General features: G+C 35.5%; 1 protein-coding gene across 1 annotated transcript; it reads right to left on the reverse strand.

Moving 5' to 3' along the window:
• Positions 1-2033: 2033 nt before the first annotated feature.
• LOC133292825 (uncharacterized) lies at positions 2034-9088 on the reverse strand. Its single transcript, XM_061491282.1, has 7 exons — positions 9026-9088; positions 8595-8741; positions 6032-6203; positions 5818-5918; positions 5478-5743; positions 4318-5363; positions 2034-4189 (listed from the first exon to the last, which is right to left on the reverse strand). The coding sequence occupies exons 1-7, from the start codon at positions 9086-9088 to the stop codon at positions 2034-2036; spliced, it is 3951 nt and encodes a 1316-aa protein (XP_061347266.1).
• Between the last annotated feature and the right edge of the window lie 2971 nt (positions 9089-12059).

Here is a 12059-nt window from a genome sequence, read left to right on the forward strand (position 1 = left end):
ATTTTGATGGAAATATTTTTTGTAAAATTTTTTGACGTAATTGTTTTATGTTGAAACTTTTCGATGGAAATGTGTTTCGTCAAAATTTTGGACGGAAATATTTTCGTTAAGAGTTTTGACGGAATTTAGATTCTATCAATAATTCTGACTGTATTTTTTTTCGTACAAAATTTATATTAGTGATTATTAAATCTGGTTCCGTCTCTAATTTTGTCTTTAGTTTTGACGGAAATTTTTTGACGTATATGATTTGCATCAAAAATTTCATTACCATTTTTGACGAAATATTTTTCGTCAATAAATTCTGTCGATATTTGAGACTTTTCTAATAATATCGCATTTAAAAATGATTCACAATTACGTAGTTTTAACATTTAATGCTAAGAGTAGATAAGTAATTTTGAATATTTTTTCCCTCAAACCCTTTAGATTGGGGAAACTTTAATTTTAAGAAGAATGAGGATTTTGGAGGGATTAGTAAAAATTCCCAAATTCTTTCCTCCCTTTTTTTAAACTCACAAACAAGGGAAGGGTTTACTAAAACCCTCCCTTTCTTTTTCTTTCCATCCCCTTCTAAAACCAACTCCCAAACAAAGCCTTAAGCACCAAATCATACATAACCTGTAGAAGCCATATGTTGAACCCTTCCTCATGGAGGATGCATCACTAATACAAATATTTATTTCTTACGAAGACACTAATTCTTTATTTCATATCCTCAAACTGATCTGGCTATTAATAGGTCATTGAAATATTCTTTCGGAGTTTTCGATTAAATTAGATCCGGCTATTTACCCAAACCCGTACATTTCAATGATATATCAACCTCATCACAAGTACACCTGGCCGACATTTTCCTAGTCAAACCAATCTTTCATTTATACATGATTACAACTTAGGGTATAATTAAGTCAGGCTGGCCTACAATTTGGCTTATGTTAGGTCTGATCTATCTAGCTTATTAAGAAAATAGAACAAGTTTAGACTTGTAGAAAAGTCTATTTAAAAATAAGGGCACAAGCCAACTATGAAAAGTTTGTAAGCCGACTTGTTTAAATTTTAAAATAAAATAATATATTTATCATATGGGAAAAGTGTTATCTTTTAAAATGACACAACTTATATACTTTTACTCTCACAAAGAGGTGGGACCCACACCTTTATTTTTTTTGTTAACTCTCTCCTCTTTTATCTATCTCTTTCTCTCTCTTAAAGTGACACAACTTTACATCCTTTAAAATGACACACACTTTTCTCTTATCATATATATTATTTATTTATCCTAATTTAGTTATGGCATATTGCACTTTTGAGATTTGTTTGAATGAGAACCTGGATATAGGTTTATTGGTTTCATATGTTGGTCTAAATATTAGAAGGGATTAGATTTCCTTTAAATTCATGTTATTAAGTATTGATTCTTGTTATTGGTTTCATATATTTTATTCTTGTTATTGGTTTCATATATTTGATTCTTGTTATTGATTTCGTATTGTTTTTATAAATATGTTGTATTTGGTAGGTTTAGAAGACCTTATAGGTCATGTTAGGCTTTTTATTTTTAACAATAGGCCAGGTCTGGCCTATAAACCAAATCTTTAATAGGCTAGATAGACTCAACATATTTTTACATAGGCTTAGGTCATGAAGTCAAAAGCCTAGCCTAACCTGACCCATTTACACCTCTACTTGCAAGCATATATTGTTGTCAAAAACACAAATTAAAAATGTAGAAATGTTTTCACACTTTTATTGAAGTTACATGCATTAAAATATAAATAAAAACACATCTCAGTAAACGTAAAAATGATATAAATGCAAGTTTTTTTTTTTTTTTTTGGTAAACAGAAGGCCTAATCCAAAAGAACAACAAAGACAACCAAAACCAAAACTAAATCCTACACCTCACTTCCCTGTACCTACTGACACCAGTAAAGTCACCACGGAGAAGATGAAGAATGCCAGGAGGAGGATCCCTCCAAAACTGATAAGTAATGAAATCATCCAAATCCAGAATAAAATTCGCTAACCAATCAGCACACGTTTCCTTCTCTATAAGTATGCATCAAAGTAACTGACCAACTCCTATTGATCCATGTCTGTATACGAGCAATCAGATGACACTCACGGACTGCTACACCAGACTTGGTGAGCACAGTGATCACACTAGATGAATCACTCTCAATGATTATATTACGAAATCCTTCGTTCCAAGCTAGCTCCAAACCACGAAGAACACCCCAGAGCTCAGCCTTAAAAGAAGAGCAAATCCCCAATTTGTAAGCAAAACCCCCCAGCCATCTCCCTTGAGAATTACGAATCAAACCCCCACAAGCAGCTAGGCCAGGATTACCTCTAACTGCACCATCTATGTTAATTATTACTGACCCATCTGTTGGATATTGCCAAGTAATGTCCATCTTCATTGAAAACTTTACTGGAAGCCTCTCTTGAGCACTAGCTAAAGCATTGTTAATGTCCCTCGCAGAGCTGCAAATAATCCTTTTCCTCACATTTAAGCAAGGAAAAGCCGAGCCATGCACCAATTCATTACGCCACTTCCAATTTTTCCAACAAATAACAAAAAACAAATTCCTCCAACCATTCGTAATCCCATGCTTATCCATGTCCATATTAACCGATAACCAATGATCAACATCACCAAAGAAGAAGTTTGCAAACTTATCCGAAGGCACAAAATGAGACCAAACGGACTTAGCCTCATGACAGTCCCGAATTGCATGTAACAAGGTTTCACTCTCCTCCCTACAAATAGGACACGATTCAGTGCCAGTCCCCCAAAGAGCAGTCCTACTTCGAGTGAGGAGCTTTTTGTGGCAAACCTTCCACATAAACAACTTGATTCTTTGAGGACCATTCCAATCCCACACCCACTGCCATCTACCATCAGCCAAACCCGAGATTAACTCTTGGCCAACAAGAGCCTTATAGATCGCCCTTACTGTTATGGTGTTCTCACCATCAAGATCCCAATACTTGCTGTCAGGACCATCATTTACACCTGGAGTTAATGTCCCGCGAAAAATATCAATGACATCTCTCGGGAACCAAAGGCCTAAAGAATCATAATTCCAATCTCCATTAGAGTTAACCATATCAGCAACACACATGACATCATTAACATCCAGATTCGGAGATGTGACTAGCTCACGAAGAGGCTGCGCCAAAGTGAGCCAATTATCATGCCAAAAGGAAACAATCCTACCATCACCAACTTCCCATCTAAGCCTCCCCTCCATCATCCTCCAAATACGACACATATTCTTCCACAAGGAAGAGTCACCATTACAAGCCACAAAACCCGCAGCTCTCGAACTCCTTGATTCATATTTAGATTTCAGAACCTGAACCCAAAGATGATCTGGTTTGTTTGAGAAGCTCCAAACTCTCTTAGCAAGCATGGCATCATTCATAAATTCCAGTCGTTTCAAGCCGAGACCCCCAACCTCCTTAGGACTCGTAATGGTACTCCAATTAATAAGATGATTAGCTTTCCTTCCTTCCTTATCACCCCAAATAAAACTTCTCTGCAACTTCTCAATCTCATTACAAACAGACAATGGAATCTTACAACTTTGCATTTGGAAATAAGGCATGGAAACCACAACCGACTGAGATAATGTGATGCGGCCTGCCTGCGAAAGAGATTGTTGATTCCAAGCATTCATCTTATCTCTTACATTCTCTATGATCCCTGCATACAACTCCTTAGACGCTCTCCCATGCTGCATCATGGATCCTAAGTATCTGCCCATGTTCCTTACGCGCTTGAAGCCACTTTTTTGTGTGATTCTAGATATTACATCTTCACTAGCATTTCTGGAAAAGTAAACACTTGTGTTATCAACACTAAGACGCTGCCCAGATACTTCCTCAAATAAATGCAGGCAATGCAATAACACATCAATTTGTTCTTCCGTAGCCTCCATAAAAAGCATTAAATCATCGGCAAAAGAAATATGGGAAAGACGAGGACCCCCATTACCAACCCGAAACGGATTCCACAGACCACCCAGCACGACAGTATTAATAATATGAGTTAACTTTTCCAGTGCAATAACAAAAAGATATGGTGATAGAGGATCACCCTGCCGAATACCACGTGAAGGCCTAAAATCCTCAGTTTTACCACCATTCCACAAGCATTGATCTTGGAGGTTTGAACACACTGCATGATAAGGTTATTGAACGACATGGGAAACTGAATCTCCTCCAAAGTTCTACGTAAAAAATTCCAGGAAACCCGATCATAAGCTTTGACTAAGTCTATCTTCACTGCAATAAAAGCTTTCCTACCTTTCATTTTATGCATTGAGTGAATAAGCTCCTGGACAATCACAATGTTATCTTGAATTTGTCTTCCCGGAACAAAGCTAACCTGAGATGGAGAGATCAGTTTATCCATAACTGGTTTCAACCGATGAACAATCACCCTTGACAGAATCTTATATAAAACAGGGAAAAGGGAAATAGGCCTGAACTGAGAGATACAGTCTGGCCTCTTAACTTTCGGAATCAAAACGAGAAGGGTATTATTAAACTCCTCCACCCGATCCGGATTTGACCACATATCAATAACAGCATTATAAACCTGATCCTTCACAAGATTCCATTGTTTTTGGAAGAAAATTGCAGGGAAGCCATCTAGACCCGACGCTTTAAACGCATTCATGCCATTCAATAACTTAGTGACCTCAGCCATACTAGTAACTTTGATCAAATCATCCTTTAGAGCGTTAGACAGTGATGTCCAGTGGTTGGCAGACGCGAGCCATCTTCGCTCTTCGATATCTTCTGTAAACAAAGTTTTATAAAAACTGCAGACATGATCCTTTAACTCATTCACATTTTCAATCCATTGGTTGGTTTCACAACGCAACCTTGAAATTTTGTTACTGCTTCTTCTAATAACCGTCCGCAAGTGATAAAACTTCGTATTTTTATCTCCATCCATAATCCAATTATGTCTGGATTTTTGAAACCACAACAATTCTTCCTCCTCCAGCACATGATCAAGACTAATTTGCAAACTGATTTCCAGTTCATGAAGATTCGGACTATCCGCAACAGACCTCTTTAATTGGACAGAGGCAATATCATTAACCAAACTGTTCTCCCTTCTACCTATGTTTCCATACACCTCCTTATTCCACTTTTTAAGAATTGGAACAAATCTATTGAGCATCTGATTAAAATCAACATTCTTATTCCACTTATCCTGCATCAGATCGTTGAAGTTGGGATGGTCTAACCAAGAAGCAATAAACCGAAACGGTCTATCTTGCCAAAGATTGGGACGATTGGAGAATTTCACAAGAAGGGGACTATGATCGGAATGATGCCTTGGAAGAATTCAGACTTGAACATCTTCAAAGCAGATTCTCCAGTTCACATTAACAACTGCTCTATCTAACTTTTTTTAAACTCTTTGCAAATGGTTCCACTTTGGGCCTTGCCAAGTAAATTCAAAACCAGAGCTGATAAGATCATCCACATGACAATCATTTAAGAAACCTGCAAACCTATCACATTTATTCGAATCAGGTTGAGAACCTCCCTTCTTCTCCCCCATGCATTTTATGTCATTAAAGTCACCAGCTAAAATCCAAGGAAGGTTAACATTGAGACTCAATTGCTTAACGTCATCCCACATAACATGCCTTTCGTCTTCTCTAGGACTGCCATAAACAACCGTGCAAAGAAAACTAGGACCATCATCAATCTTCACAGTCATATGAATAAACTGATTCGACTGAGACAAAAGCTGCACTCTTGCCTTTTTACGTTACTCAACACCCAAATACCACCCGAAAAACCATTAGCCTTCTCAAAGACAGAAGAATTCAACTGAAGTTTCTTCATTAGCCTTTTACTGTTCACACTACCAGTACGAGTTTCTAATAAAATCACCATACAGATATCATGTGTATCTACTAACATCCTTAGAATTCGACCAAGTGAAGGTTTGGCCGCACCTCTACAATTCCAAAAAAGTAAAGACATTAAATACCTTTATTGGAAGATCCAGGCTGAGATTGCACCTCAGACAACCGACCAGTTAAATTCCTTCCTACTCCACGTTGGGAGACTATGGCTCTCGACTTGGCATTGCTTTCTTTATGCCCCCTATTTTTTGTATCAAGAGGTTTCAAATGTTGCACTCTACCCCTACCATCCGAGTCCTGTTTAACGTGTTATACATGCATATCTGACGCAGTACCTGTCAAACTTATTTTTGTATCTTCCACCATCAACTGGCCTAAACTAGCATATTCCCTAGTTCCATCAAAAGTTGGATTTAAACGCACATGCACTGCGTTTTGAATCCTTTTGAAAATTTCCTTTTAATCAATCAAACTTATCTCCTCTTCCTTGTCTTGACTCATAATATCGTCCTAAAAAAGATTGAAAGCATTTTGAGTTTCCACAAGCCTAACTCTATCATTGGATCCTTGCCTTTTCTGTCTGCTTGAGGTCCGAGTCTTCTCCTCATCCACCAAAATAATTGCTTTCTCTAAACCTTCTCCTCTTCCTTGCTTTATCAATGAAGTTTTTATTTCTTCGCTTAGACCTAAAAGCTGAACTGGGTCAACTTTTAATCCATGATGGTCATGATTTTGACATTCCAAGTTTTGTAAATGAACTGAGCAAGAGAAAAGGACATTGAGGACATTGAGGACATGCAACTGCTCCTTTATTATTTATCACTTTTAAATAAAAATATTAATTTAATTATTTTAAATTACAAATAAAATTCAATTAATATTCTTATGAAAATATCACTGATTAAATAATTAAGAATTAATTTTTAGTTATAATCTCATTTCATATAAATATGAAGGTAATTTATTATGGTTGATATTTTAAATAAAATTATATTTTCCATAAAAAATATATACTATGTACATTTTATTTATTTAAAAATAAGGAGGAAGGAATGAGAAGTGAGCAATGTGGGACTTCTTAGAAAAACTATTTTTTCTTCAATGTGGACAACCATTTTTTGATGACCTTTTTTGTTTATCATTTTTAAGTAAAAGTATTATTTTAATTATTTTAAATCAGAAATAAAATTCTATTAATATTTTTATGAAAATATCAATGACTAAATAATGAAGAATCAATTTTTAGTTATAATCTCATTTCATACAAATATCATGATGTTTTATTTGATTTGAATCAATTGAGATAATTTTGTTGCTAAACTTTATTCTTTTGATATTTTAGAACTTTGTTGTAGGAGTTGTTAAACTCTTTTTGAACTTATGTCTTATATAGGCATAGCTATGTGACTTATTTTAAATATGAAGTTGCTCATTGAAATTTGAGTAATGACTTATGTGATTTTTTTACATGCATATATATATATATATATATATATATATATATATATATATATATATATATATATAGAGAGAGAGAGAGAGAGAAATAAGAATCATATTGTACGAAAAAAATTTGGTTATGTTACAGATTATAACTATGTATTACGGGTAATACATAGTTACAATATTAAAGTTATTTTTTTTTCTCTCTGCCACATCAGCCGACAGCCTTCCGAGGAGAGAGAAAAAAAATAGCTTTTAATATTATAACTATGTATTACCCAGAGTACATATAATATTTTTTTGCAGGACCAAATTTCTTTCCTGCAACATGACGGATTGAAATCCCATATATATATATATATAATACTGTATCTTGGCCTTAAGTAATAGAAACTTTACGTTTCGTGTCATTTGTACTATTTACGTTTCTATTATTCCCTTCTATTTTTATGTAAGAACTCAATTTTCATAATGTTCAATAACAAGAGACGAAAGGAACATTACAATGAATCTATACATTGAATTGATACAGGAGTGTACAATATATAGAAACACTAATGGGCTTAGCCCAGACCTAATCCAAATCCTAATGAAATAAGGAAAAAGATATTTACAAGTAATAAAGATTTTCTTTCTAACAGTCCCCCTCAAGCTGGAACGTATAGATCATAAGCACAAAGCTTGTTACAGATAAACTCTATTCAAGGACCCTTCAAAGACTTTGTAAATATATATGCTAACTGATCATTAGAGAGTACAAACCTAGTTATAATTTCACTAGAAAGGACCTTCTCTCGAACAAATTGACAATCTATTTCGATATGCTTGGTTCTTTCATGAAACACCGGATTGGAAGAAATATGTAGTGCTGATTGATTATCACAAATGAGAGTTGCTGATCTAGTATTTCCAAACTTGAGCTCTCTAAGAAGTTGCTTAAGCCAAATGAGCTCCCAAGTAGTAGTAGCCATATAGTAGTTGCTTAAGCCAAATCGAGGTGACAACTACATTCTGCTTCTTACTTTTCTAGGAAACCCAGTTGTCTCCAACGAAGACACAATATCTAGTAGTAGATCTCCTATTAGTAGGACAACCGGTCCAATCAACGTCAGAGTATCCAACAACTTTAACATGACCTTTATCTTCATATTCAAGGCATTTTCCTGGAGATGCCTTGATATACTTAAGAATATGAATGATAGCATTCCAGTGTTCTTGACATTGAGAATTAAGAAACTGATTTACCTCACTAACTGCAAATGAAATGTTAGGTTGAGTGACTGTGAGGTAGTTCAGTTTTCCAACCAGTCTTCTATAACTCTCAGGATCTGAAAAGGTCTCCCCCTGATTTGGTAGAAGCTTGACACATAGATCCATAAGGGTATCAACAAACTTAGAATTTAACAAAGTAGTCTCTTCAAGAATATTCAGAGCTTATTTCCTCTGAGATATCATAACTTCATCTTTAGATTGGGCCACCTAGATTCCCAAAAAATATCAAAGTTTTCCAAGATCCTTGGTCTGAAAATGATAACATAAATGCTGCTTCAACTGAGTAATCTCATGATTATCACTACCTGTGATGACAATATCATCCACATATACCACCAAGTAGATAGACCCGAAAGCTGAATAATGATAAAAGAGAGAATGGCCAGCTTCACTCCGAGTCATACCAAATTATTGAACAACACTGCTAAATTTGCCAAACCAAGTTCTTGGAGATTACTTGAGACCATATATAGACTTGCAGAGATGACAAACAAGACTTGACTCCCCTTGAGGAACAAATCCAAGAGATTTCTCCGTATAAACTTCCTCCGCAAGATAACAAAACTAATCGGAAGAAGAGGGATCCGTGTGTCACCAAAAACGATGTCGAAACACCAAAATAGAACCAGATCCAGAACCATCTCAGAGAGAGGAGAAGAATGCAACCGGTCATCGCTGAAAAATGTCCTTCACGTGCGTAAGGGCGCGTCCGTGAGTGTAAGGAGACAATACTTGGATGGACAGGATCGCGCAGAGAAGGTGATTAGAACAATATATGGCACACCTGGAAAAGTCATCAAAAAACTGTGGTCAATAGAAGAGGAACGACAGTCAACGGCGTTTCCAATTGACGCTCGCGAAGAGACGCAGAGACGATCCAAGAAAGAGAGGTATCAGGAAACTGACTAGAAGACAATATTCAGATTTTTTTTTGAAAATCCGACATACAATGGGTTCACCAGAAAAGGGAAAAAAAACGGATCAAGGTTAACAAGAGACAAAAGGAACATTACAATGAATCTGTACATTGAATTGATACAAGACAAGAGTGTACAATATATAGAAACACTAATGAGCTTAATCCAAACTTAACCCAAATTCTAATGAAATAAGAAAAAAAAAATTACAAATAAGAAAGATATTCTTTCTAATAGACAACATTACTAGAAATGATTCTCTCGCTCTATTTCCTTGAAGTTTACTGAGCAAACAAGGGACAAACAAAAAAACTAATCTTTTCTTAGATCTCCAATTTGTCTTTGTGTGCCTCTATGTGTGTGGTTTCCTTTTTTTTTGTTAAGATGACAATTATAATGATAGTCACAAAATGCTATCCAAATATCTTTATTGCATAATTTCTCATTACTATAATATTTTTAAATTAAAATGTAAACATTTTCTCATTGATACTGCTGCATGTTTAATTACTTTAGTGTTACCTTTACTTTTGAGGTTTTGCGCATTTCTTCTTTTCTTTGTTAATGCTTCTTTGTAGTTACTTGTTTGTAGATACTTCAATAGGAACGTATATTTTTATTTAGAAATTTCTTGCCCTTGACTCTAATTGTTGGCTTAATTGCAATTTGGTTGTTGATTAATTGGTTTGGCAGGTTGACATGATATCTGGTAGTAGGATACATATTAGGTACTTTAAGTGAAAATGTATATATCTCATAAATTAATTTATTGTTTTTTAAATAAAAAATTATGAATTTATGGTTGTTTTGAAAATAATTACACATTTATTACACAATACCACGCCCAATTTATGGTTGACACTACCGTATTACCTACATCCCACCAATAAAGCATAACATCTGTGCTGACATATTTCTTTAAGAGAGAGAAAAAAAATTACTTGAATATTATATCTATGTATTTCAAAAAATAGGTAAGTGAAATTTTATTTTGAATAGGAGTCATATCCACTACTTGATACAACGGTGATACTGAAGATGTTCTCCCCATAAAAATGTCAAGGTTCAATGCCTGTACCTTGAAGTAGGGATGGCAAAAACGAGCCAACCCGTCCTAAATGAGTCGGGTTGGGTTGGCCTAAATGAGCTGCCAACCCGACTCAACCCGACCCGATACAACCCAGACCCAAACGAGCCAGCCCGCGGGTCAAACGCGCCAGCTCACGGATTGGGTATTTTTTTTAATCAAAAAATAATAATAATATGACTGTATTAAAAAAAATAAAATAAAAAATAATATGAAAACTCCAAAACTGCCATACGCTCACATCGTCGTCTCTCGTCACTTTCCTTAACCCTAAGATTCTTCTGCCCCCTGGATAGCTTGTTCACCTTGTTACCATTAACCTTGCATCTTTGGGTCTATTGGCCTATTCTCTTGACAAACGCAATTCACTACTCCCAAGGTGCAATACCCTTTTCCTTATATTTCTCATCTTTCTTTTTTATTTTCCCCCAATATATATATGAAAATGGATTCATTGTTCTTCTTCTATGTTGTTGATATTATAAGATTTGTTACTTCAATCTTTTTTCTTTTTTCAATCTGGGTACCTTTGAAGAGATCAAAGTTGGAACCTTTTGGCAGTGTTGATAATTTTAGCAGTGTTGGAGAACAAATAAGACTAGTTCCACAAAAATCAATTTTTTTAGCCAACCCGCGAGCCAATATTTTGAGCTAACCAACCCACTGACATCATTCCGAGCCAACCCGCGAGCCAACCCTAACCCGGCTCGGGTCGGGCTGGGTTTGGTTTTCTGACTCGTTTATTTTTTCGGGCCAACCCTAATCCGACCCGTTTTTTACGGGTTGAATACGAGTTGAGCCAGGTCGAGCCGGGTTGGCTCGTTTTGCCAACCCTATCTTGAAAAGACTGGTGGGGCAAAGTGTCAACAGAGTGAAGTGTGAAATAGTTGTGAACCGTTGGCCACATAAAAGTAGGATGAAGTGATACGATAGGCTTTGAGATAGGCGATTCCATCCTTAAAGGTGTGCAAGTGATTATTATATTAATAAATTTATATTAATATCTCTAATACATTCCCTCTCACACAGAAGCTTTTGAATTTGACTTGTGTTGATTTTAACTCGCTTTTTAATTTTATTGAAGATCAGGGACAATGACCACATTAACAATTTTATATTAATATCTTGAACTCTCTTTATAAAATTTCTTGTCTCCCCACCTACATGAATGACGTAATAAAATCCTTCATAATTTAGCAATTTCAACTGATTTGGAGAAGCGGTATGCTTGGGCTGATTGACCATTTTATCCTTACTTTTAAATTTTTTATACCAATTAATCTGCTCTCTTTTTAAATTATATTTTTTGAACAGGTTATATTTACAAACTCTTACAAACTATATTAAGTACGACCAGTCATACTTTAATCATGCAGTGTACGACCGGTCGTACTTAGTGTATGATGTGTAAAATCGGCAAGTGCACCGATCGTA

The sequence above is a fragment of the Gastrolobium bilobum genome, unplaced genomic scaffold (genome assembly GCF_033153095.1).
Source record: "Gastrolobium bilobum isolate Gb01-03AN ecotype WA unplaced genomic scaffold, APGP_CSIRO_Gbil_v1 utg909, whole genome shotgun sequence".
In the NCBI taxonomy this organism is placed as follows: Eukaryota; Viridiplantae; Streptophyta; class Magnoliopsida; order Fabales; family Fabaceae; genus Gastrolobium; species Gastrolobium bilobum.

Excerpts from the sequence above, each read along its gene's own strand:
- LOC133292825 (XM_061491282.1), bottom strand. The coding sequence starts at position 9,088 with ATGGTCTCAAGTAATCTCCAAGAACTTGGTTTGGCAAATTTAGCAGTG. Across the intron at positions 5,744-5,817 it reads GTTTTTCGGGTGGTATTTGG|ATTGATGATGGTCCTAGTTT; the intron begins GTGTTGAGTAAC and ends ATGACTGTGAAG. Across the intron at positions 5,364-5,477 it reads TCTGGTTTTGAATTTACTTG|GCATCATTCCGATCATAGTC; the intron begins GCAAGGCCCAAA and ends AATTCTTCCAAG.